Source organism: Aptenodytes patagonicus, chromosome 5 (genome assembly GCF_965638725.1).
Source record: "Aptenodytes patagonicus chromosome 5, bAptPat1.pri.cur, whole genome shotgun sequence".
Classification (NCBI taxonomy): domain Eukaryota; kingdom Metazoa; phylum Chordata; class Aves; order Sphenisciformes; family Spheniscidae; genus Aptenodytes; species Aptenodytes patagonicus.
This window is the reverse complement of record NC_134953.1, coordinates 60,327,170-60,355,032: the sequence shown is the minus strand read 5'-3', so window position 1 is coordinate 60,355,032 and position 27,863 is coordinate 60,327,170. Positions and strand designations below refer to the sequence as shown.

General features: G+C 42.2%; 1 protein-coding gene across 12 annotated transcripts in view; it reads left to right on the top strand.

The window, feature by feature from the left end:
- The window catches only part of NFIA (nuclear factor I A), a 254,322-nt gene that overhangs the window by 164,579 nt on the left and 61,880 nt on the right, over positions 1-27,863 (top strand). For 5 of the 12 annotated variants that reach the window (XM_076340076.1, XM_076340066.1, XM_076340069.1 and 2 more), the window contains 4 exons: positions 7,794-7,911; positions 10,300-10,427; positions 26,538-26,624; positions 27,657-27,695. In XM_076340076.1, the coding sequence (XP_076196191.1) occupies positions 7,794-7,911; positions 10,300-10,427; positions 26,538-26,624; positions 27,657-27,695 (372 nt within the window). The remainder of the gene's footprint in view (positions 1-7,793; positions 7,912-10,299; positions 10,428-26,537; positions 26,625-27,656; positions 27,696-27,863) is intronic. The other 7 variants (XM_076340074.1, XM_076340075.1, XM_076340072.1 and 4 more) reach the window with 2 other exon arrangements.

Here is a 27,863-nt window from a genome sequence, read left to right as displayed (position 1 = left end):
CTGCTAGAAAAGTGCCCCCATTCAGGACTTCAGCCTTCACAGCCAGCCCCAGTCCCAGCCTCCCTGAGAGTTTGGCATTGACCTCATGAGCGTCATGTTTCATGTCTATTAATCTTCCAGTATATTTTATTGCAACTAAACGAAAACATTGTGTATCAGAAATCCTAGCATTCAGCATGTTTTGCAAACTATGACCTGTGTCCACGACATTCCCTCTGCTTGCTGTTGAAATGCACCACCTCCAAGGGTAGGGCACCTGCACGCAGGAAGAGCAGGACAGGCATGAACTTTATCGGAAATAAGAAATGAGGTGTTGGTGGGCAAAATAAAAAGATTCAGCTTTTATCTGTTCCAGACGCAGGGGTTTGCACTCTTTTTCATGAGCTCTTTAATAATCCTGGGAGGTCAAGACCTCAGTTTTACATCCTGTCTACAAGCCAGCACCTCTACCAAAAATAGTGTCCCCAAAGCATATCGGGATATCACTTCAGAACTGACTCAGAGGGAAGAGTGCCAGCAACTGATTTAGCTACTCTGCTTTTGATATCACCCTGGATTTTCCTTGGAGATGCCCCAGACATGTCCTGACCAGCCATAACCTTGTTTACTTTGTGAGGTCTGAGAAGCCCACAGCCTGACATGCCGTGGCTACCCACTAGGATATGTTTAGTGTAGAGTCTAGCAACAAATTCACAGTGAAGTCAGTATGAATTCACATGCTAATATTCAAAGACTTATTTAACGTAACAGAGCAACAAAGTAATTGCTGCATATTTGCCTAAATTGGCAGGCAAGGTCTTTTAAAGAGTGTGCTTTTCAATATAACCCTTGCTGGGTTGTCTACATGTTCCTGTGTCTTGATTTGAGACCAGTCCATGGGTTACTTTCATGCTGGGGAGCTCACCGTAGGAACAGACATCATCCAGACTCACCGGCAGCTACAGTCTGTAGCTTGAGTAATCAAAATGCTCTCAGTCCGTTCTCTTGTTTTTACTTTCTAAGAAGTCATTGCTCCTTCAGAAGCCACCATGGCTAGGGAAGGAACAAGCCTGCCTTTCCATAGTGGGCCCTCATGTTTAGTCTCTGCTCTCTTCCTGAGTATGCACTGTGTTGGCTTCACAAAGAGGTAATCTTTGTGTATGCCCATTGTCATGTTTCTTTCCATGCTTGCTTTTGATAATATGATGATAGCAATGTGTGATTTCCCACAGTTTTAACTGGCCTGTGGTTTGCTGCTGTTATCTATAATTAATCTTACGAAATATTGTCGGTAGCAATTATGTGCCAGGTTTATTTACTAAAGTTCCCAGAGGTCCACATGGCAAGGAGTCTCAAGTAATAGGCAGTTGTCTCCATCATGCAAATTTGGGGAATGAATTAATCAAGCAAAAGGTCAGCTGTTACCATTATCTATCTTACTTATCAGTGCTGATCATCACAGTTTCTGTGAACAAGTCTAGACTGTTTTGGTAACAGAAACTTGCTTTCTTCAGTCCTATAGATGCAGATTTTCTTTCAAAATGCTACCCAGCTACTGAATCTTGCAGAGCCTAGTAAAATAGAGAAAGTAGATCATAAATGTTCATCTGAAAAACAGGTAGACCCCTCTCCACCCCATCTGATGTGGATGTTGCAGACCATGCTGTCAGTTCTCCTGTATTATTAGCCGGCAAAGGGTGTGAGCTCCTTTCTAAGTGTTGTCTGTCACGCCAGATACTGGGAAGACCCCTTCAGATAACAGAGACTTCATTCTTCCATCTCCAGAGAGGTTTGGGCTGACAACAAAAGGCTCAGAAGCAGAAGCGTTGGTGATATACAAGTTTTGTGAACTGACAGCCAGCTGTTGGCAAAGCAAAACTTTCCCCCTCTCTACCCTTGTTAGGAAAATATTCCACTCACTGTGTGCAGCTATATGCAGGGCACTGGAGAATACCCTCTGCAAAAGGTGCCGGCAGAGGGGTGGCTGTGGTGCCAAGCCACTGCCGAGGGTACAGTCCTGTTTGCTTGGCAGAGGCTGGGAGGCCATGGCAGGCTGGAGCAGGGCGAGAGACATGGAGAACGCTGTTCCTCTCTTGGCTTTGAGTCTGCACCGTGTGCTCTTGTGTAGAGAGCTGCTGGGAAGATCTCCTCCCTTGGAGGTCCTTCAAGCAGCCAGATAAACTGCACTGCCCAGGATGTGAAGAAAGACTTAGGATTTATGAACATTCGCTAGAGCCAGATCAAACACATTTGTTTTGTGCTGTGTTATTTGTCAAAATGACATCATTCTTCATGCTGATAAACAAGGGAATTCTGACTGTGCCCTGGACTGAAAATGCCACGCTTTGAGTTTTAAGATGTTAGCTGTGTGCAGTAAGGAGCTGTACGGAGCAAGTGGGGTGACTTTTAATCCTTCTAATGAGCCAGTGAAACCACAAGCACACAAGTGTACATGCAGTTGCTTACCACTCCTGTATAAACACAGAAATGGTCCAACTAATTATCCCTGAGTCAGTTACACTAATTCCACAGGTAAGAGGTGCTTTTGTGGCCAAGGCATTTTGAAAAGCTCGGGATCCTGCAACACCGAGGCTGCTGGATGGGGTGCGTGCCAGACTTGGTTAGCGGCTGCTTTAGCAATGGAGGCAGGGGCTGAAGCTGTCCTTGCTGTGAGGCAGGTGGACAAGTGCTAGAAATGAAAGTAATTGCCACCGCTCCAGGCATGGAGCGTGGGTGCGACGGAGGAAACACAGCTTCCTCATGCCTTTCGTCCAGTGGCCAGGTACAGCTGAAACAAACTGAAAGGAAAGTCCTGCCAGCCCCAGCACATACTGGATGCCTATGGCAAGGTGTGGGGTGCCCCGGCTCCTGTCATGGGTCTGGGCCAGGCAGGCAGCTGCAAAGGGCAGGGAGGATGCTGCTGCCTTCCTGTAGCCCAGGAGAGGAGAAGAGGCTCTCCTCCACGCAGAGCACATGTGTGAAAGCCGGGGTATAATAAAACAGCTCTAAACAGCAGCCTGTATGTTTTCTGCTATACTAAGCATTACAGTAGTGAAGGTAGTTAAAGTCAGCAGCATGAAAATTAACATTTAAAAAGATACTCTGTATTCCTTAGCAAAGCACTGCTATCCAAAACACACTGTTTGGGCTTAGGTATGGGAGGAAGAAAAAAAGATTATAATAAAAAATAGACTGCAGGCATAGAGTGAACAGTTGCCGTGACCTTGCCTTTTGTATGCCATTACACAATTCAATGGCAGTCCACTCAAACCTTGCTCTCGATCAATATCCTATTAAAGCAGCACAAAAAGTCTCTATAAACTTAGTGGTTAGCTATGTTTATAAATGGAACTCAGCATAATTAGATGGTCAATAGCAGGCTGTACTTGTAATTTTAAAATGAACATCACACATTTCATATCTGTTGTATTCGGCAAAACCTCTTCGAATCTAACGATACAGTGTGTAGGAAACAAAGGCCTTGCAAAAAAAAAAAACTCAAACCAGCTCCCCTTTCCTCTCGGCAGCAGCAGTACAGTGTGTTTCCCTTTGTTTATGGAGTCACAACACAGGAAAAAGTTTATTAGTCAAATGTCATGTTTCTCCCATTTAACCTTAAACACATTATCACTTTGCTGCAGTGTTAACACATGTAATGATCTTAGTCACATCCCATCCCCTTTGTAAAAATAAATACATGAAAATGGTAAAAAGAGAAACTAAATATTAACATGACTAAAAGAGAGTGCCGTAGTCCAAGGAAGACAAATGCCAGCCTAGCTGGTTTTATTTAGTGGGTTTCCTGTTCTGTAATTCAATAAATTTTTCAAAATAAATATTCCAATTGGGTTAAGTCAGAGGGCTTTTTGTTAATTTCTCTGTTATTTTTCTTGACATTTTGGGTGAAGATCTGAGCTAACAAGCTGGCAGCGGAGAGAGTAGGCTGGCAGCAGGGGCGTTGCTGCCCTGTGTCCCCAGGAGTAGCACAGTGATGGTGCTCAGGCAGAGGCGCCCACCTTCTTCCTCCTCCTCCTTTTGGGCAAACTAGCTCCTCCTGCCCTCAGAACGAGCGAAACGTGTCCCATCTGCACAGGGATTTTTTTGTGATGCCAGCAGCTGAAATTGGGAGCTGAGGCCGGCATCAGTTTGTTTGCTTAGAAAGCCTGCACACATCAGTGGGCTGAGTGTTAGGGGAAGAGGGGTCCTTCCTCCTTGCCCCCTGCCAGGTCGGAGCCCTGGGTCAGATGACACCTTGATGCCGGCAGTAGGTGGAGACTATTGTTTTGACTTGCAACCGCAATTTCTGACATCCTTTCCTGTTTGGGAGATGTTCCTGAACTATCAGAAGGTCACTTTGCTGCAGAACATTTCTTAAGGGGGGAAATGGAGTGTTTTTAATGTCGTTGCCTGGAGTTTCTGCAGGCTGCAGCGTGTAACAGCCGGCTGTCCTGGAGTGGAGCTTCCCAACCATGTTGCCGCTTCGTGTGGGGGCAGAGCCTGTTCCTGGGGTGTAGGAAGAGGGGTGTAGGGAGGTTGCATGGTGGATCATCACATGCTACAATGAAGAGGGTTAATTTAGACAGAGTTTTGCCACAGTTTGCACCACTTGGATCCCTTTGCTTACTCTCTGGAGCTGCAGCCTTTGCGGGGAATCCTGCAAATAAATACAAGTGTTGCCTTTCTGGGCCCATACAAGGTGGACAGTCCGCAAAGGCAGTCTGAAAAGCCATTTGGAGCAGACTCGGATGCCTCCTGGCTGGGCTAGCTGCACCGCGCCCACTCTCATGGCACATTGCACTGCAAAACACAAGGGTAACTAGAGGCAGATGCCAGGCAGTGAGCTTCCCCGCAGCCGAAGCCCAGCGCAGGAGTTGCAAGGTGTGGCTCAGCTCCGCTGAGGCTGAAGCAGAGACAGAAAGCATTCATGGCTTCAACCAAATTCCAGCCGGGAAGAGGAAGCAACCTTCCGCCATGCAAATGAAAAACATTAACCTCTCCCTGACAGTCTCAGGGTGGGCTCTATGCGTCAGCACGTTGCTGTGTTTTATGATAGTAAATGGAGTAACTGCAAGCAAAGATACAAATACCCTTTGTTGAAAGACAGGCACCGAATATGTGCCTGTCAGGCAGGCAGAGGAAAGGATTTCAGAACAGCTTAGCCCTGTGCAATGTTTGCCACAGCACTGCTAGGGCCAGAGACCTTGAGCTGGTTGTGGCAGGATCGTGGCTCCTATGTAAGGACTGCCAAGGGATTTCAGGTACTCGCCACCACAGACCAGCCAGGCACTTTAACCTCTGCTGCTTAGATCTGTTGGTGTATATTAGAGGTGGGTTTTGTTCTTTAACCCTCAGGTGGCAACAGGCTCCTGAGTATGGCAAGGTGGTTTGGCCTGTGACAAACAAAGCATCCTTCATGTTTGCTACCTGGGCGGAAATTACTGTGTGATTAGCCCTTTCTACTTTGTGCTGAGTTTACACAGCATTAGCAATACATTGTTTCTACCCCACCCCTGGTCTGGAGATACATTTCATTTTCCTACAGGGCCAAGTCAAGGGTTGGAACAGAAACGTCCAGGATTTGGGGAGAGAGTGATAAACAGAGGGAAGTGAGAGAAAGAAGAGAAACGTTATCCAGATACCAGTTTTTCTTCCATATCTGTTTGGAATAAAACTGTTTCATAAATCTTGCAAAGGCTAGGAAATTCATTGTGCCTCAGAAAGAAACGGTGCTTTAATTTAGTGCTTGCCTTTTTATGTTCCTGTTTGGAAAATAGTATGCTTAACCTGTAAGTTAGGCTTTGGTAGGTAGAGGGTGCAGAGGAATTGATCAGCAAAGGGTTTACAGACCACAAATCTGTTTGGCAAAGAAGTTGCTGAAAACTGTGGAGTAGATGCTGCAGAGAGTACCTTTATGATTGATTTCCATTCAAGTCAGACTGACTGCAGTGTGGTCATTTTTCTAACCCATAACTGCTCACACTGCAGCAGTCTGCTATCTGCAGGGTGTCTGAATTATAGCAGTCCATGTCCGTGTTACCTTTTACACAAATTACTTACACCGGTTTCTTTTTCCATGCAAATTCATCAGTTTTACAGCCTCCTGTAGCTGCTGTCAGGAAACTGTTGCAGAAAGCACAAATTGATAAAATGAGTTAATTTTACTATGCTTAATTTTTCTTTCTTTCTGTTAACACCCCCTCTCATATACCCAGTGTGCAGGAAGCGTATGATAGTTAAGAGAAGATAACAAAGGATTTGAGTGTTCTTGTCATAAATTACTTCCCAACTTAGTTCCTTTTAATGATCATTCCAGATTTTCTCAAGTTTTAATGGCGTTGTGTATTTTCCATCCCATGCTTTTAAAAGTCCGTGGCTATCCAGGCTGTTCCCTTTCTGTCTCAATGATGTTCTTAAAAGATCCTTGCCAAACAACAACTAATTGTCTTGTGGGGATGATGAGGCAGCTGCAAAGCTACATTATTCCTCTGTCAAATCTGACACTGTGAGCTCCTTAAGACTTGGGGTGAAATACTGGCCCCTTTACAGTCAATGGCAGCACTCCCAGAAGCCTGCGTTTCAGCCCAGACATGTTAGCTGGGTGATAGGAGCTATCCTGTCTTCATTTCCTCACTCCTGCCCCGTCAGAGTGAAAGATTTTTTCATGGTTGAAAATGGGCCAGATTCTCAGACCAAAGATTAAACTTGGCTCAGCATCCTTGTGTGGCATTGAGACTGCTTCGCCTTTGTTGCTGTGAATCAGGGCTCTCAGACAATACGTTCCAGGCCAAGCTTGTGCATTTAATTGTGCAGTACGTCCTTTTTCAGATGTCTCTGAAATGTGAGAGAAAATCATGATCTGTAATTGTCAGCTCCCAAAGTTGTATTGTCCTGTAAATAGTACTGGAACAGCGACAGTGGATATGGTACCATTTGCCGTATAGTGGCATTTCTTCGTGAAATGCATTATCTGTTGACTTTAACATTAAACTGCTCTGTTCCTGTTCTGTTCCCAGAAGAATAAGGTACATGGCGTTCATAGGCTTGTGCCTGCAAACTTCAGGGTGTGTAGGAATTCATTATGTTTTAATGTAAAACCAAGGCTCTAGGACAGGGAAATTAAAGGTATTCATATACCTTACTATAAAACTTAGGTGCTGGATAAGGTAATGAGAGGTGAACAGTGGAAGCTAAATGCTGGATAAAAGTTTTTGAGAGTCGTATGTCTCTAGCTCTGATGTAGCTGGAGGAGAGGCCAGAGGAAAACTCAGATGTTCACAGGCAGAAAAGAACTCAGGTTTCTCATCTGCTTTTGTGCTTTCTCCAAGGAGCATTTGTAACCTCTGTGCTTGTGATGTACATCACGTATATACCAAAGGTCCTGAAGTGTGTATTTCCCTGCCTGTACTGCTTATAGATTATGCCAAGCACGCTACAGGGATGATGCAGCCTATTTGTAACTATGCCAATAGATGCGATGTTGTCCTAAAAGCAAAAGCAACAAGTTTGATTAAATGTTAGAATGATATTAGTAGAAAAGCAGTGCTTAAAGAAAGTCTTGCCATAATTGTTTAAATTTTTTTTAAAAAAGAATACCTTTGGAGGAATGTAAGAAAGAGTCTATGTCGTGGAACATTGTATTCTTGGTAAATTTACATCTTCTTGATTGCAATGCCGGTTACCATTAGTATTTCCTAATAATTTCCACACCCCATCTGTTCTCATCGTGAAACGAAACACACTCATGAGGAAGAAGAAAGTGCAATTCGTGCCTTATTCACATGACTTACTGACTGCAATCTCTTTTGTTTCCCCAGCACCGATAGCTGCAGGAACAGGTCCTAATTTCTCCCTCTCAGATTTGGAAAGTTCTTCATACTACAGCATGAGCCCAGGAGCAATGAGGAGGTCTTTACCTAGCACATCCTCTACCAGGTAATTTAATCTCTGCCTACTACCAGGTTACTTGGAAACCCAGGCCAGCATCATTACTCATCTGGGAAAGTAACCATTAAATTCTTTGACAAGCTGTTTGGGGGCCTCAAGATGTGGAGCTGTTTCAGATTCACAGAGCCAAATGTTCAACTGGATTGCTGTTAAAGTTCTTTTTATATGTACAAGCTTCGAAGAAAAACTGCTGCATTGACTTGCATAACTTCTGGCTTGTATCTCGGTGTATCAGGAGAAGTTCCACTAGAATTGTTGGAGTTTCACTTGTGGCAGAAGAGAATTTGGAGCATATTGAGATGTGCCACTTTGTCATAGCAGGAAAGTCTTAAGATAGACTTATATGCATTCTTTTATCATAAAAAGTGTTATCTGTGAGACTAACATCGTTTTTGGACCTTGGCCTATAATGCATTCTAATTTTCATATAGCATTTAGAAATTTGTGACACAGCCTTTGAAAAACTGAATTGTTAATGCAGATGACTACCCAGTCTGATTTTGATTTTGGCTTAGATGGCAACTATCAAACAAGAATATTTTTTATTTTTTACCTTTCACTTTAACCATCCATGAGATTAGATTTATAAACAAGTCCAGTCACTCTGGTAGTCTTGAACACTATTAAGGAACCAGATTGATTTTTTTTTGTCCCCCACAGCCAAAATAGATCACTTATTTCAAAGACATGACAAGGAAGTCTGACTTCAGCCCAGGGTTCTTTTACGTTTTTATCTCAGTCTGCAGTGCCACCAGCTTTGCAGTAAGCAAGCGCACATGTAAAAAGTCTCTATAGTTTGAATATAGCTGTTGTTTTTATTTAAAAAAAAAAATCTTTAAAGAGAGGCTCTTAGCAATAACTTCTTACAGTTTGCAGTGATTGGAAGAACATTCTACATTTTGCACTTAGTGTGCACATTATGAAGCTCGGTGACTACAATTCCCATTACATATCAATTATAAAAACTTTGTGCTCTTTCTTTTTTGCGTGTAAACTGTGTACCCTACAGTGCTTATCATTAGCACCATTCTCAGGTAGAATTTAGTTGTGACTCCAGAAGCAAAAAGTGAGGTTATTAATGTTACTTAAGAGCTCAGTTGTTGCTCTTCTGTTCTTCTGCAAATAGCTACCACTGATAAGGAGCTAATTATAAACAGCATGGGTAGTTAATAACTTGGTAATATGTTTGTTTTCTTCTCATTAGGCTGTTCCCAGTCAGAAAAAAAAAATATTCCTTAAATACACAGACTCAGCAGAATTATCAGGCGGTAATTATATTGTATGCACACAATTTCCCCTATTGACACATAACAATTCTCTAAATTAAGGAATGGCCAAACCTGCATTCCACACATACCGCAAGAATTATTCTTCTTGTTTCTCACAAACTGATTTTGCATACCCGCCAGCTCCTACCTGTGCAGAGCTTCGGGTGGGGAGCTGCAGAGAGGCTGCAAGTTTTAAACCAATAGAAATTGCAGTGGAATATTTTATGTCTGTTAAATACATTCCCCCTACACAGAGGAGCCTGTTCTTGAATGCCTTAAGTCTTAATAGAATACAGATTTGGTGAAAAAAGTGAGCTGACCCAGCCTTGGAATAGTACTTAGAAGAGAAATTCTCGGTAACGTCCCCACGCAGTCTGTACAACTCATTATAGAAAATAGAGCCAAGCTGAGTGTCTTTGGCTTTGGGATCCTCTCCCTGCGGAACTACCAGAGTCTGAGTCAGTGGCCACCAGAGACCACTGAAAGGACTCTTCTGTCTCCTGAGTCTTTGGTGAGGGAGGTGTGATATATCACAAGGGAATCCTTTAGTACTGACACTAGCCAGAGATACCTGTTGGGGGCTTTTTATGCTTGGTGGCATACAGTTGCAGAGTAAAATGCTTATACTTGTAGGATAACGTGAACGTTTGAACCAAGAATGGATTTTTCCACCGTTCACTTGTCTACGCTTCTTCTTATGGGACTGAAGTCTGGGTTAATTTAACGGCTATGGTTAAAAGATTGAAAATAGAAGTTTGAAAAATGTCCTACTTTTTGATCTGTAAAAGCCTAAATATTAAACTATATTCTAGTTAAACTAATGCATGTTTAAGGGTTCAGTCTGGACTCTGTGAGAGATTGTTTTGTATCTCACTGAAGTTTAGTCATTAGCAATGAAGCAAATCAGAAACAAGAAGTGGATGCTGAGAAGTTGGGCGGGCAGGATGGCTGTGCAGGACTCACACCTTCCCCTTCTCAGGGCCCTACATCTGTTATAGTTTCCATAACCAAGTTAGTCTCAAGCAGGGCTAGCAAGATATGTGCCAACAGAAGTGCCTTTGTTACTTTCCGTACATAGAGTATTTATTATGTGTTTTTACTTTTTCAGCTCTACAAAACGTCTCAAGTCTGTGGAGGATGAGATGGACAGTCCTGGTGAGGAGCCGTTTTATACAAGCCAAGGGCGCTCTCCAGGAAGTGGCAGCCAGTCAAGTGGATGGCATGAAGTGGAGCCAGGTAAGCCACGGCTTTCAGGAGCCTGAGAACATGATCTCCAGTTGCTCTGTTTTGTTATCAGAATACACTGAATGCTGTATAGAAAGGTGATCAATTCTAAACATCTTGTAACTTCTTCTGAGAAAAGGTCAGTCTAATGAAAATATTGTAGTGGTTTTATTACTCCTGCAGCTGTGAATGTTTCTGTAGTGCGTCACTTCTGTATTTTGGCCAAATATCTGAAGTATTTGAATAATGCAGCAAAAGATAGGTGGTCTTTTTCTGTCAAAATGTCCACATTCAATTCTGGGATAGCAGTGACAATCACTTAGCAAAAAGCAGTACCTGCCTAGGCTGTGCCCTGCAGTTATACTGTTTAAATTAATATCCCTAAACTTATATAAGGTAGAAGGACTTTTCAAGCATCATACAACACTTGAGCTCACTTAGTAATGACTTTTAAGAGACTTACAGAAGGAGTTGTTTTATTAATCTGTAATACTATGAAGTGTGATTGGAGGCGTCATATCAAAATAGATATCACTGGGCGTTACACTTCATAAGGTTTAGGAAGCAGCTCTTCTGCCTCTTCTCAGTTAATTTTTGTGTGTGATCTTTCTTGTTAATCATCTTTTGGGTTATGTTATGTTACATACTTAACTGTCCATCGATCACTTATCCTGAGATCATCTGGGTGCTTAATACTATTGGAAATATTTTTCTGGGTCAGTGCTACATGCATAGGTGAAGTTAATGCCTCAATTTTGCTTACAGCTAAATAATCAAGTATTTATTGCCAATAAAAGTAACAGAAGTCTTATTTGTTAGATGAAGGCAAGCAGAGCTTTCATCTTCAGCCTCCAGTATTTGAGAGGGCCCTCTAAATAGCCCAAAGGATCTTTTGCAATATGGTTTTTTTTTCTTGCTTGCTTGTTTGGATTTAAAATAGTATGTTTTTGGTTTGTTTTGAAACAACACATGCTTGTCCAGGGCACTGTGTATAATGAACTATACAGCACAGAAAAGTAAATTCAACCTGAACAGCATTAAAATCAGTTCTGTGGGCACTTGGCCAGCCACCTATATCCTTCATCGTGTAGGAAACATACCCACAGCTTTCTCTGGAGACCCTGTCAAACAGCTGTCCTTTACAGCGTGCCCAGAAAGTCACCAAATTTGGGCTATTCCAGACTGGGAGGGGACTGATTCCCGTGCCTGGGAGCCCTTGGAGGATCCCCTGCCAGCTGCCCTCTCTCCTCTAATGAGGAGGAGCCAGCTTGTGGGCCCTTATTGACTGCAGATGTGGCACTTTGGCAGGCAGAGAGGGTAGACCTGCAGGCAGACAAGTGCCAGGCTCCCCGTGACTGCCTTGCTGCCACCATCCCCAGGGCTCTGGTGTTTTCAGTGAGGTGTCCTGCTCAGTAGACACTAGGGGCTGTTTCCTCCATCAGCTCCAGGCTCCAGATGATGTAAGGCAGAGCTTCACCTTTTACTAAACTGGTCTACTCATGGAGCGGCAAAAACATGAACAAAAGCTCAGTGCCCATTGAAAGGGAGAGATCACAACCTCCTCTGCAGACACGGATGGCTAAAACCTGACTGGGTCACTGCTTCTACATCATTGTCAGAGTAGGGGCTAACTCCCCCCAAAGTTTGGGGTACTCTTTGTTAATGACAAATGTTCTCCATTTGTGCAACAGCCAGAGGTTGGCTATCAATTTTGATGTCACTTCTGGTGGTTTTCCCCACATGTGGTCATCATCTCTGTCTCATCCAAGTCCTGGCTAGATGGTGGCACTGAGCTGCTGAGCTGGACAAGAGAAGTATCTAAAGCCTTACACCTCCAAAGCACTTCCGCCACTCTTGACACCGCTGGGTGCTCATCATGAAGAAGCACAACTGCCCGTGTCAAACTTCCTGAGGTGCTTAGAGAGGCAAGAACAAGTCAGAGAAGAGAAGGTTATTCCTTCCTCATGACCTTCCTCACTTACTACAGAAGAATCCCAGATTCTGCTTAGACTTGCCTGTAAAATGGCAGAAAATCACCTTGCAACATCAGGGACTCAAGCCAGGTACCAACTAGATATAGCTCAGATTCACCAAGCTATCTATCACTGTCACAGCTGTGAAGAAAAAGAGCTTTATCCTGCCTGCATGGGATGCACTTTCAAACCATCTTTATGCTATATCCACACAGCCCCACCCCAATACTTCTGCCGTGGCTTTCCAGCAGCCTCTCTGAATTCATTGCCTCAGCTTCTGTGTAAAACAGGGTCACTGCAAGAGCACGGCTGGCAGAGAGATTACCTAAAGAGCCACAGCTCATCAGTGGTGAAGGACAAAACAGTACTGAAGTGTCTTTTGATGCCAGGGTGACACTGGCACAAGGTGCTCCCCGCTGAGGGACACATCCTGCTGTGGTGCTGTGCACAGTTCCCTGCCTTACCTCATAAATCACATGTGGGTCTGATATTAATGTCTGGCCCTTTGTATTTGACATGGGTGCTTTATCTCCAGAAGTGTAAAATGTTTTATGAGTCTTCAATGTGGCATCTGCCTAGAAAATATACTGGTCATCTGAAAGCTGTACAAATGATGTTAACGTCCCATATTACCCAGTGACTCGCCACAGCGTTCCTCTCTGAGAGGGGGGCTTTGGACCCTGGACCTGTTTCAGATCCATCTGTTCCTATGTCTCTCCTGTCCAGAAAAAGGCCTTGCCATTTATTTAATCTATGGTCAAAATGCGGGCAGTTTTAACATACAATAATCTCTGAGCTTCAGTGTTTTGGTTTTTTCTCAGTGAAATTCGCAGTAGAAGTTTAAAGACTAAAACCATCTTTTTGTTTGACTTGGCATTTCTTCCATGTGGTTCATTTTATGCTGCGTGGGATAATGCAGGTATCAGCAGTGCAGAATGATGCTGGTTCTGAAGGCAGGATGAAGTTTTATCCTGTGCTGGCAGAGTAGCGTAAGCCAGGTTTCCAAACTCCATAATTAAACCCTGTCCTTTGGGTTACCAGCCAAACAACGGGAGGAGGAAATCAGACCAAGGAAAGGAAGCTTAGACTTGTCTGTGGGATGGCTGTTCTGGCTGGGAAGGAAAGTTCAGAAAGGAGCCAGCAGCCAACTTCCCAGCCCAGTAGGATCCACACCAAAGATAATAATATATCCTTTGGCTTTATTGCCTTTGAGTAGATTGCTTCCTCGCAGGAGATTTAGATTTATGCAGAGATAGCTTCTTGGCCTATATGCCTTGACAGGTTTATGGGAATGAGAGGATGAATATTCTGTCTGTGTATGTTGCATTTGCTTAATTCTGAGGTGTGCACATGAGAAAAAGTGGGGACTGTAACGCGGGAACAGATGTGAAGCACCCGTATGTTTATGCACATGTAGAGACAGAGGGGAGTGCTCACGGCACAGAGACTGTGAGAGGGTTATAGTGAAAGATGTTGCCTAGGACAGTTGCAGGGAAATTAGGTCTGTGTGAGGGGGCAGTTGGAGAAATGTCGCACTTGAAAGAGAGCACAACGTAGAAGAGAAAGGGAAAATGAGAAGACAATTTTAGACCATACAGAAGGGAAAAAGTATATAGGGGAAAGAAAAAAAAGAACAAATGCCAGGAAAACAAAGATTTTACTTCCTAGAAAGGAAATATGAAATGGAATATGTGAACTCCTCTTAGAGAAAGAGAGCACTCCAGGCAGAGGGTTATTTACCGCCAGCCGTGACTAGTCGCTCTACATCTGTCTCCATTTTTTTCTCTTGAACAAATTCCCTTTTTGGGTACTTTCTTCCTGCTTTGCTTCCTTGTGATTGCCCCTGTAAGTGGTCTTTGGAGGGCAGGCTGTATGCTCAGAACATATGTGCAAACTGGCAGGAGAACAGAAGAGGACAAAACCACTCTGTGTGCTATTTAGATTAGGCAGTGGATGCTTCCCCTGTGCCTACTCTTGGGGTCTCCGCTGCGTGCAGAATACAGGCTGCACCTATTGTCCATCCACAGTCCTTCCTCTGCGCTTTTACATCACGGGCCCCTGAGGCTTGGAGCACCCTGACATCTGTCTCACGTGGAGACTTTGCTGGGTGTAGATCCTACATGCTTCACCCACCAGCAACATGACCTTTCCATTCGTGGCATTTCAGACCCATAGTAATGAGCAGAGGACTCAGCCTTGTGTTTTTAACATCTAGATACTTGCAAGCAAGGATGTAGCACTCTCCTTATACGTCAGACGTGACAGCCAAAGCAAAAACCAACATTAATTCCATGTTCCTTGTACTATACTCCTTGAGTCTTACATCCATTTACCTGCACTCGAAAGCTCCTGGGGAGCTCTCAGGCCTAAAAAGGCTGGAGTCTGCCAGAAAAGATGAATTTTCTTTCACAACAGGAAGGCTTAGGAAGTAAAACAAAGCAGACATGTAGTAAATTACTTCTGCTTTTCAAATACCTTTTGCGGTATCCTCCTTACCATTACTTTATCTCAGCACTTTCAGTACATAACTCTTGTTAACTGAGAAGAAGGGCAAGAGAGGATAAAGATGATGTTAGTAAGAAAATAAGGCAACATCACACTGGCTTTGAACTCATGTACAAAGCTGGCCAGTGTTCAGTTCTGTGGCAGCTCTGCTTGTAATGGGGGTAAGCCATAATTACAGGTATAAGTTTTTTAATTCCATAATAAGAGAAGATTGAGTTAATGTGTATCAGTATTCCACTTATGCATTTTTTTAATGCATTCTCTTGATTCAGTCCAGGAGTAATGTTCACATTGTGCTCTGTCAGTCATTTTGTAGTGTAGCATATGGATGGTATTTGCCAATTCTACTTCCATTGTATTTCTACAGCATGGCATGGAAAAAATGTTTAAGATACAAATTCAGAGTATCCTATTAGTTTCTTTACTTAGGTCATCCTGGTACTTGTATTTCCACAAGTTAGTTTGGTCCCTAGAGGACAGTAATCCCAGGAAAGGTACATGTTTGTACTCCTTGCGCTTCTTGAGATATCTGAAGGGACAATTAGCTCTGCTTCAGTTGTGGTCTTGACCAACTTACTGCACTGCACCCGTTTGCAAAATGGGTGGAGCTCTGTGGTCCTTCTTCCACTGAAAGACTGATGGGGCTTTTCATACCATGGTCATCCACCTTCCCTTGCTGTAGTTCCACCCCGGCTGTTTTGCTGCCGATCACACTGTGCTAGGCTTTTGTGTGTCTTCACCTTGAAAACCCCAGGAATCAAATGAGACTTTCAGAGCAGAAACCTTAAGGAATTAGTAATAACACTTGCACTGCATGACTGAAAGACATATTTACAGTTCCAGGGGCTTATGAAGTTGATAATATTATATGAACCTGCAGTAAGCTACAGAGCTCCCTGTTAGACTGCTGGACACGTCTTTGGTAGTAAAGATGCTATTAAAGTCAGCCTCATGATTGCTTGCTGCACCACTCAGGCTAGTGCTGCTCATTCTCATGCCACCATCTATGGGACTGTCTGAAAAGAATTTCTGAGCAATTTCTATGCAGCTGAGGAGCTGAGATCCTATTTTGGAGTATTTCCCTTGCAGTGACAGTGACCCCTAACTTAATTGTACCATGTCTCTCCCCATGGCTGGTTATGGAACAACCACATGCAGGCAACCGGTCCAAACTCCCGTTTCAATAACCCTTTTCTTAAATCTGGCATCGGCTTTCTTCTTAGCAGATTCTCAGCACTCAAGAAAACTTCTTCTCCATATTTACTAAGAAACTTTTATTTATGCCTTACGCATCAGAAAGACTCATTCAGGCATAGATCAGATGACCACAAGAGTTTGTTTTCAAAGTCTGTTCGGAATTATATCTTGGAAATGCCAGAGAAAGTGGTATAAGGGAGATCCTAGATTGTGTTCTTAATGCATTCTTTATGCCCTAAACACAGTTGTTGCCTGGCACTACGGAGAAGATAAAATATGTATAGTATGTTCCAGCATCAGTGATGCAGAGTGCATCTGATCTGTCCTCAGGCAAAAGGTCTATGGGCTCATCAAAAGACTTGACGCCATCCACTAACTCAAAGCTCAGAGAAGTTTCCAATGATTGTGCTACATTACTGCCAATGATTCGAGGGACTGACTGTAGAAAATATGATGAAAAACATGAGAACCATGTATTATACAAAATAATAGAAAAATAATCCCTTTTTACTGGGAAAACATTCAACTTCAGACCTGGAGTATTCAATATCAAATAATTCGCTGGCACTACCTTTCAGTGACTTGCTGTGGTGGGCAGTTTTCACTGGATCGTAACTAGACACAGGAATTTCATGACCTTTATTAATTTCCTTAAGCTGAACTGTTTGGATACTCATAGACCTATTAAGAAAGACAAAACCAAGGAAATGTCTCTTTTCCTTAGACCAGAGGAGGTCTACATCCAGGATCCCTGCCAATTACATTTACTCAGTATTTCCCAGATGTGACATTGTCTTGCCCTCCAATTCTCAGTGTGTAAAGAAAAGTCAGACAGCACACTCACATAGCCATTAAGATTGTACCTGCCTTGTGCAGCAGCTTCATTACATACCTTGACACGTCTGTCGGCAGGCACCAGTGCCATTTTTTCCTCCATTGAACTCAATATCTTAAGACAGTGGGAACATTTCACAAGCAGAAAAACCTCCAGCCCATGGCATAGTTTGGCTCTTTGAATGGGAGGTCAGAAACAGATCATGTTTCTCTGGTGGCCGGAACATTTTGGTTTACAGCAAAGAGAATTTCATCAGGTTAATTTGTGCTGTTAAGCTGAAGAGATGCCATGAGCAGTACAGCAGACAGAACCTGTTGCCTCCCAGGTACATGCAAACTTCCACTGTTCATTTTCTCTGAAGAACTTTTTCTGAGCTTTGTTAGACTGTATACTGTGACTAGGTCTCCTGCTCCTGTTCACCCCATTTCCCCGTTCTCATTCAGACCTGTGCTTCTTCTCATCTCCAAGGCTTTATACACAGTTTCGCACATTTCTCCCCACTCTTACAGTCTTCCAACATCCTTGTTCTGCCACAGCCGAGAAGCAGAGTGTGCTTGGGCCTGTGCTACCTTTCATGCTTCCATTACTGGTACATGGAATTAAATATGGCCCCATGTGCATGCTGCCACCTAAAAAGCTGGTTTCAAGTGAACAGGTAGATGCCCGAAGCCAAACGTACAATGGGAGCATACTTCAAGGAACTCCAGCTACTGTAGAATACAGAGCTTTTCTTAAACGTCTTTCTGCTTTCACAGAGTCCATGTGTTCCCTTATCCGTGCTCTCTGCATTACAGTATCCCATCAAAACACAAGCTGCCCAGTGGTTTTCAAGAACATAAGATTTTTCTTTTCTTCTAAAAGCAATAACACTTATCAACTTCTACTGAAATACCATATCAGCTCCTTGTCACTGGCAATCTACAGTTCCTGCCGCTAAAAGTTTAATGCATTTACAGGAGCACTTAGGCATCAAGACTTTGATATCACAATCTGTTAGTCACAGGTGCTACATGATAGGTTTGTGTTAGCACATTATAGATCTTTTATCAGATACTGCACAAAATGTGTGTGTTTCTCTGCCAGGCAATCAGAATCAGACTGCTGCATAGTTGATGAGTTACTCACCAATGTAAGTTGTTGTTTATTTTAAACAGAACTTTTCCAGAAATGCACCTTAATGGATAACTTAAACTCTAATTGGTCAAGGCCAGCAAAGATCAAGAACTTAATGTGAGCCAGGAAAAATGCAGCAGGTTAATAGTGGTGCTTTGAGCATTGTCAGTCTTTTGCAATAGCATTCATCAAGTCAAATGATTAACACTACTCATTTGCTATAACAGACATAGTCATTTTGACAGCAAATTACCACTGGATCAATAGCTCAGCTTTTCTTTGGCAATTCATGTAGTAGCATGAGACCTGTGACAACATGCCATGCTGCTGGCATTACTGTCTCAAAATCATGGAAGGAAGTTAGAGGTGGGGAAAGAACTACTGATTGAAAAGTCAGTTCAGATTGAAAAGTCCTAGATGTTTTCACGTCCCTCAAAGGTTCCTTTTTTTCCAGACGCTGGACAACACAGCAAACTTGGCCCTGAGATTCAGCCTAAACTGTACTTTCCATTTTTAATAAAATTAATAATCCCATGCAAGTGTTAGAGCACATGCCTCAGCTTTGCTGTAATCCCCTGAGGAAAACATCCCTTCAGTATGGTCCTGGAGAAGTCAGTCAGTCAATGTTGTGGCTCTCCTTCTTGCATCTAATTCCAGATGTCAGGAAATGCATCATTTAAAAATGGGTATGGAGCTGTAGGAGTTCTGAGTTAAAAAATGCAGAAAGTGTTTCACTTCAGATATCAAATTAAAGATGTCTTTTCGGCTGGCCTGGTGCTAGCATCATACATACATACTATTTTCACTGACTTTAATGACCAAGTTAAAAGCAAATCCCCTGTGTGCTGTGACAGCCATAAGACCACCTGAGCTGATCTTTGGCTCCACACACAAGTAGCATCATCTGAATCATTTTTCAGATTGATAGGAAAGATTTAGTGCATGGAAAACTATTCCTTGACAAAGGTTGGAGCAATGCTTCCTGATGATGACGGGATTCCTGGGATGGGAGTGCTGTATTGGTAGTCCATGGACCTAATGTTTTTCAGATGTCCTTGCTGGCTGAGCCATATTCTGCCACCCATTCTGTTTAACATATACATATAAAGCAAAGACAGTGATACGGTTCGTGCTTCACTTTTGTCACCAAGTGAAAACTATAAGCTTCCTCGGTGTTGGGACAAAAGCAGACACTTTCTACATCTTTTCAGAGGTGAGCTCTGAAAGCTCAGGAATAAAGCTGTTGAAGGACAGAAGCACCCTCTGTTTGAATATAGCTCTGCATTTCTTGCTGATTTGGAGTCTGTCAAACATGAATCTTTGTGAGCTCCAGACAGGTCTCCTCTGATGCAGTTATCCTTGAAGATCATCTGATAGTGCAGCATGGGACTGTTTAATTGCAAAATGGGATTAAACACATTGAAAGTATTTTACCTGTCTTCCAAAAGTTGAACTAGTTTTCTCGTTTGCTTCTGGGACCAATTCAGGATGTTGACTTGGATCTATAAACTCTTCTATAGATTAGATCTTGGTTAGGAAATGGACTGCATTCCTTTCATGTGCTGTCTTAGCAGTTGAGATCAGCAGACTTGCTTTTTCTAATGTGTTTGGGAAGCAGAAGCAATATTTTATCTCCTGTGGTATGCTGCTGGTACAGAAATGTTCAGGCTTATTAATTCTTCAGGACACAGGAAAAGTCTTCATCACCTGTGTAGGCAGTCATGGGAAAGGACCCACTGCAAAGACTGCATTGAACTATTTTTTTTTGGACGCAGCTGGAAAATATTAGTAGTCTTCAGAGCCAATATACAGTACATATTGAGAGCCAGTAAATGATGCATATTATTGCAAATTCCTGTGCACTTCTGCATTTTATAAAACAGATAACTAAAATACTCACCTAGCCAGATCAGTTCCCCAAGGGATGCACATTTCCAAGCAGAGGACAAACCAAAAGCACAGAAGAGAACACAAATTAGCCAAATAGAATGGCTAAGTGGTTGAAACAAATGGTTTTAGGATCACTGAGTAAGGACCATGACCTCCTTTTGCATCAGTCAAGGCAACTGTGAAACTTTGTGAAAGAAGCTCACCGCAAAACAGATGCTGGGCTATCTTAGGTAAATAAATTACCAAAAAATAATAATAAAAAACTCCCTTACACATTTTACAAAGCACAGCTGTGTAAATATTGCATGAGACAGGGGAGAGGGGGAGAGATGTAACATACACCCTTTTTTATGCAGAAGTTCTGCTCTCGGCACTGTTTATTAACATTCCCAGTACAACCATCACTCCACTCCGTAGCACACAGTGCGGCTACTGTACTCCATGCGCACGTTTTGATCTTTGCTTTAGAGGAGAAAACAGGCTTTATTTTAAAGGAAGCTTTTTCACCCAAAGTTAAAATGTGCAATGAGAGGTGTTAGGGGACAGAGAGAAGATGGTACAGGACCGGGAACAGGAAGCAGACCGTATTACATCTCTTTTTTTCGTTTCCTTTCCCACACTGTATCTGCCACGCTGACTTTAGATGTTCCTTTGGTTCTGCACAAAGTGAGGAGCAATCCTGAGATCTTAATTTCACTGAGCTGGATACCTACTGCAATTTTCCTGCTTCTCAGCTGCCAGATACAGCACATTCCAGCCTACAAAAACTGTGGATCTGCCCACAGAGAGGAAAAAATGGCTCTTCTCAGCTAGACTGAAGGCTCACCTGGCCCAGTATGCTGTCTCTGACAAGAGCTGGTAGTGGACACTTAAGGAAAGAATACAACAGCAAGACAGGCATCCAGTGATGCTTTTCAGAGCACAGCCTCACAGATTTTGGCAGGAAACAGCTTGGTTTCATGAGCCAGAGGCTCTGTTTGCATCTTTGTGTTTGACAGCCTTCAGTGGACTTTTCTTTCAGAGATGTGCTCAGATGTTTTTAACCCATTCTTTATTTCAGCCTCCACAACATCCCGTGGCAGCGAGTTCCAGTTTTACTCGGTGCTGTTTAAGGAAGGACCACTTCTTTTGTCTGTTGCCTGCTCATTTTGCTTGGTGCTCCTTAGTGGTTTTTTTACTGCCGGAAGTAGTGAATAAATCATTCCCTGGTTACTTTCTTTCAAGTTAAGTGCTGCCCCAACACTTTGACCGCAGCAGTCAGTGAGCATAGGAAAGCAGAGAAATCTGTCTAGCAGCCTGTTAGCTCAGGTAACAATTTGACTGAGTGGCTGCAGAGCCATCCTATACCTCCAGGAATGTATATGTAGTGGTAGCAGCTGTGTTGTTCACCCGAAGCGGGTAGTCTGTGACCTTAACCCATAACCCCAGAGCTTATGGCATGAATGCAGTGCTACTCTATACAGCTGAGCCCCGCTGGAGTGACTGTAATAAGGGGGATGCTGTTTAAATACTCTTCGTTTTCTTTCATTTTCCAGCTCCACAAAGACTTAAAGTTCAGCAGTGTCTTCATCTAGTGTGTATACTGGCTACAGTTCTATTCTGATTTCACTGGTGTCTTGCTCAGGGGAGAGCAGGTAATCCATAGCATCCTCCACCTCCTCTTGCCCACACTGCTCTTACACAGCCTGCAGTCCTAGTGAGATCATCCTTTCTGCTATTCTCTTACATCAATGGTTGCTGCTATTTTTAGTGTGATATACACCAAAAAGCATAACGTAAGAGATCCTGTTGCTAAAATTAGCTGGAAAATTATAGGCTGTTTTACTGTTTTGTGCACAGTCTTCATTTGCCTCGCTGGGATTTGCGTGCAGATCTTCAAACCCCCGAAAGCCAGCAAAGTGAGATGGTACCTGCAGTCCTCATGTCCAAGAGCAGTACTCTTGAAAAGAGTGGGACTATTTTATATCAGCAAGGGCTGGAGGCAAAGTCTTAGGTTCCACATATAGGAGGGAAATACATTTTATTTTAAAAGTAAGGATTTACAGTCAATGAGATTTGAAAAACATAAATGTATGGACTTTCTTTGTACTTAGTGTAACGTCCCATTTTATTACAGCAGCCCACATTTGACTCCAGGAGTATTATCTGTGATACAGTATGCTAATGCACTACCTTGCTCCAAACATGAGAAAGCACTTTGGATGTAGTCCAGTTTTAACCCTGTCGTAGGGCTTGCCTTTGCTGTTAACCGAAATAACAGCAAATGAAAGTAAAGAAACATCCTGACTCTTCCTCTGAACTTGGCCAATCCTAGGTGTGAGGTGCATGTTTGAACCAAAGGGTAGTGGTCATTCCCACTTGTTTCATGACTCCTCTGCCTCACTCTGCCCTTTCAGTCCTTACAATCTCCATCTCTTCCATTCCTTGAGTGAAAACCGCTCGGCCACACCTAATCTAAACGTGCTGTGCAAGGAGCTGCTTCTGACTGTCAAAGTAAAGGTTCGACATCTGACATCAAAATGATTCCTGAAAAAAGTCCTGTCATCCAGGCGGAATTGCAAATTCTGGCCATTTGGAGATTTTAAAAATTAAAAGATCCCCAAAACAGCTGTATTTCTTATGCAAATCCTTAGCCAAATGGGAACTTGTAAGTATTAAATAAATTGTTTGCCCTCTGTTAAAAAAGGATCATCTAGAAACCCAACAATTTGGGGGGGACAGGTTTTAAGCGGGCAAAGCAGTCTTACAAACAACATTTCTCCCGTGTCCTGTGAACTGTTGTGCTATTGTGATTTTACAGTGCTATTTCTCTACTTTTGCAGGATTTTTCTCTTTAATGTTATGTGGAAAACCCTGAACAAAAACTGGCACTTAATGCAGAGTAAACAGTGGCAGTGACTGAATAGAAACCTGATGTCAAATATACAACCACCTTGGGAAAGTCAAAATCTATTGCTTTCTCATCTCTTCCAGTTGTTGCCTTCTTAAGTGTATTATTCATAAAATTAGCAATTTAAAAATGCATAGAAACATTATTTTTTATATTCATAGCGTCACTTTAAAAAAAAAGGTTTAAAATCGATTTGCTGGCCTCTTGGGGAAATGCTGTAATGTTTTTGGCTGTCTCCTACTTTCTGCTGCCAGCTAAAAGTACCATCTGGCTTGTTTAGGGCCCTTTTCCATATCAGGTGCTTCCAAAATTCTCCCCAACCAGAGGATTGTTTCATTGGGTTGCTTTGCCTGCTGAGGCATGTGTCCTGGGCTGGGAATCCTACTGCTTCTGTTCCCTGCCATCTTGCTGACGGTGGTGTGTGTATGTTTGGGCACAGATCTTGCTGCCTCTCTCCCGAGGACATTTGCATCATTGTCAGCTGCACATATTAAATTGATATGCAGGGCTCAGAAACACGTATCCCATCTTTTGTCCCTTTGTTTGTGCAATTGTTGTGGTTTTAATTCTTCTTTGACACCTGGAATATCACAAAGCTGCTGATAATCTGTTGGCTACTAAGGGAAATGACATTGATAGAAGGATAATGTGTGTCAGACTTATATCTAGATAATTGCAGACACACCCCGAACCCTTGCAGCTCAGGGAATGAATATCCTAAATCCATTATTAATTTGGAGAGTCGTATGTGGCAGTTGGCTGCGGTGTCATCTTCTCACTGCAAGAGTCACTTGCAAGGGATTTTAAAAGACAGTTTTGGTTAATTCTGCATTGCTGTGTCTAGTTATGCCTAATACGAGTCAATTTTGGTACATTCTTGCTGCCATTTCGTGGTGGTGTGAGGAGCTGTAACAAAATGGGGTTGATGTCCTAACTCCTCACTGAAGGATGCTTCCCATGTGCCTTCTCCTGCACAGGCATAAGATACCAAAAGATGAGAACTGATGCACTATACGTGGTACCAGTTGACAGTGACACCTCCTCCTCAGGATTCTTTGTTTTTCCAATTTGCTGTTTTACTTAGAAATAGAAATCTACCCCTCAAAGGATTTATGAGTAGATTTGAAGTATTGTAGTTGCTAAGTATAGACTCTTGATGTGATCATATGGAAAGATGGAGCGTGTTTTGAAATAGATACGGCCATAAGCTGTCTTGTCCTATTTCTAAAATCATCTGTGCCATACACTGCTGACTTTTCCTGTCCATCCATTAAAAAGTGAATTATGAAGAGTGCTGAGACAAACAGATAGTAGTTTAACCTTGTTAGTAAATATCAGGTGGCTGATATATACTGCTAGAATGTTACATCACAGCCTTTCTCTTCAATATAGGTTTATGAAATTATCTTGTTACTATATAAACTGCTTTCGCTGTGTACATTCTTCCAGAGGTTTATTGTTCTTTGTATGTTGGCACAGTAGCATGACTCTGAAGAGTCAGTTCATGATATGGTGAATTTTAAAGACTTGGGAGATGGCCATATCTATTTTTCAGCAAAGGAATGAAAGCTTTTTTTTTTCCTAAGGTATTAAAAGTTTCAAGAGATGTGCTGAAATGAAAAGGAAATAATAACTAAAGACTGGATGAGCAGTAGTGCCTCAGAGTACTGACTTTGTTTGTTTGCTTGTTTCCCCCAAAATCTTAATATTTTAAGTACAAGTTAATATTTTAAATCAAATAAACCTGTTCTGTGAACTAGTAAGATACTTGAACTATATCACACATTATTCATTTATTTTTGTGTGAGTGCAATAAAAATTTTACAAGCTGTAATCTTGTTCTTTTAATAGAGAGAAAACTATGCAGAATATGTTGCTTAGAGTATTAGATAAGCTACAGTGTGTTAATCAAATATTTTCGTGATATGAGGGCAGTTGAGAAAACAGTACAATTTTTGCTAATGGCACTGGTAAGTAAACGGATCTATCATTACATTGTCATGAAAAGTGACATTGAGCAGAAACACCCTGCCAATCCCTAGAAGATAAGTATTTAATGTAATTAGACAGACACTGTCTCCTTTGTTGAACGTAGCATTAATCACCCAGAGAAGTCCAACTTTATATGAAATGGCTTTTTCTGATATGTCTTTGTATTAGAAAGCTTCTTACATGGTTTTGTCATGATGATATATTTGAAGAAATGACTGCTATAGCTATACGGTTTTCCTCATGACATATCTGGCTGTTCTGTGTTCCATAATATTATTTTTTTTTATTTAGCAGTGTTACATTATATAGCCGTGACTTGTTTCTAAGTCTAGAAACCTACACGCATTTGGAGCTGAACCTCTTTGAAACAGTTAATGCATTCATCTTATGAAATACAAAAGAAACACAAATAGCTTCCATTATGTTCTTCAATTCTTCCTATGTGGTGTTAGCACAGGTTCATTGTTATGGCATAAGCAAAATGTTTCTGGCCTCAAATGCTAGTTCATAATATCACACAAAAAAAGAACTTCTTTCTATGAAAATCACATTGTTAAATTGATGAAAAATGTTGCCCCCTTCCAGAATTCATTGGCACTACATTTTTTTTTCTCCTCTGTTGCTTGTAATTTGTACTGTGAAATGCTTTCTGGTTATGAACTGGTATCAACTTGAATCAATGCACAGCTGTGTCTTCCCACCTTCTCAGTGGTGCAGAGGGCTTTGAAGGGAAAGAATAGGGTTTAGTCAAAGATGACAGCGGACTTCACCGAGTAACAGGTGGAGGTCAAGTCGGTTTATTTGTTGGGATGAACAGAGCGCAGAGATGAAAAATCTTTGCCATAATAAGGTTTAGGAAGACAATGCTGACTAGTCTAAGCTTTGATTCCAGCTGACAGATCCTGCTCTAGTGTTCATTACTTGATTTCACAGTTCAGGCAATTTTAAGAGGCTTAAAATTATATTTCTGCTCTCCTCTATAAAACTTTTCGATCACTTTCTAATTTTTGCTTTAAGTAAAGTTATAGGGACTCCCTAATGCATCACTCCTGCCTTTAGACTCTTACAAAGTCAATATGCCATCAAAAATGTAAGGATAAGCTTTTTTTTTAGACCCCTACTTTTACTGATTCTTTCTATAAATGAAGTAAAAATTTCACATGTAGGCACCAATTCGATTAGAAAATTAAAACTTCAGAAAATTCCTCTGAAAAGTGGATAGTAAAATAAGCATGATGCTTAAGAAGTCACTGTTCCTGTCTGGGCATACGGGATTTTTATGTTACTGGTAGCAGCATTAATGAAGCTACGCCACCCCGGTGTGGTAAGTTTCAATCACCAAGTGCCGGTGAGCCATGCTCCATCCTGAAAGGGAGTCACAGCAAGACCCCAGATAATCAGAGCAGAACGTCCTGACATTGTGTGGCAGTGCTGAGACTGCGATGACCTGTCAGCATCGTTGCATATCAATGCAGCATCACAAAGGGATTTCAGAGGGCTGAGCTGCAAGTGTGCAAGTCTCTCCTAGGTTAGCCTCCTGCCCTTCCCCTGTGCCAGCTGCTGGGAGGGGAAGGTAGGCGTTTCTCCTTTCCCACCCTTTTTCTTCCACCACCACCACCACCACCTGCTTCCTACCTGCTGGAGTGGGCAGAATAGGAGTATCTTTAGCCATTTGCTAAAATCTTCCCCCTCAGACTTTCTATTACTTCTGCATTCATTCTTTGCAGGAAGAGGAAACTCACTGGTCAAACCCTTGGACACCAGAATAGTTGCATGCAGTTTCCCAGGGAGCCAGATAGCTCTAAAGCTTCCCAGTGAGTGACAGTTTCTCTCTTCTATTCTTCTGCAACATGTGTTTTACACATATACTGAAAAATGTTAATATAAGTTTACAGCCAGATTCTTGCTTTTTTTAAAAAAAAATATAAAATCTCCCAAAGTATATACACTTAGAGCACCTCAGCACACATGTCACTTTTTTACGTAGGAAAAAGTGTTGGATGCTCTTATACACATAACATCATTGGGCTTGAAAGCTGTTAGCTCATTCAGAGTTAGTGGCAAGAACACTGGACTTGCCAGCACCAAACTGTGAAACCTTTTTTGTGTGACTAGTAGAAATCTCATGGGGGTAGAAATCCAAAAAAAGGGGAGGAGGGGGGTGTAAATCTGTGCATTTGGATTCGAGTATCTTCAATACCATGATATCAACTTTGTCCTAGAAGTCCTTGAATCACAAATCATTGGAGGCTGGGAGAGTATTTTGGAGAATTATCACTGTATGCTTTCCCTGGTCTTTTACTCTTTTCTAGGCATCCATTAGTTACCACTGTCAGAGAGAGGATATTGGGCTAGGTGGATCCCTATAATCTGATATGGCATGGCTATTTTTCTGTGTTCCTAAGCTCATGAGATCAAGTTATGTAGGATTATTTCATAATGCCAGAGCAGCAGTTTCTGAGGTTCGACAAAGCTATCTAGCAGTGTCTAATAAAAGAAAAATTCTGTCCCATACTGTAGTTTTCTTGGTCCAGTGAAGCAGCATCCTCATGCATACAAATAAAGTTACTTCTGATAGCTCCCTCTGTCCCTTCATTTTTGTAAGCTAAAGTGCCATTTTCCTTTTTACAGCTTAATTGAACCTAAATGCACCCATTTTCTGCAATGTGGTATTTTGGTAATTTTACTATTTGCTCGTAAGTTTTCCCTTAAGCAAACTGAAAGCTTCCCCTTTATCACTTCACTGGGCCAAGATTTCACACAGTATCCTGCTTGCTACAAAATATGATAGTGTTCTCTCTCACCTTGTTTCTTTTTTCTTCTTTTACTTTCTTTTATAAAATTAGGATATCTAAGAAACCCCGAACACCGCGGAGCACTACATGGTGGGTGTGCTTATTCAAACAATGCCAATGCTCTTGTTCTCGGTGCATAGACATTTTGTGTTGGTTGGGGGGATGTACCAGGTGTCCCTCTCGTGTGGGTTCTCCAGTGTCTAGTAAGGAGAGAACTCATGCCGAGCACTTTACCAGAGCGACAGCACTGGAGGGAGC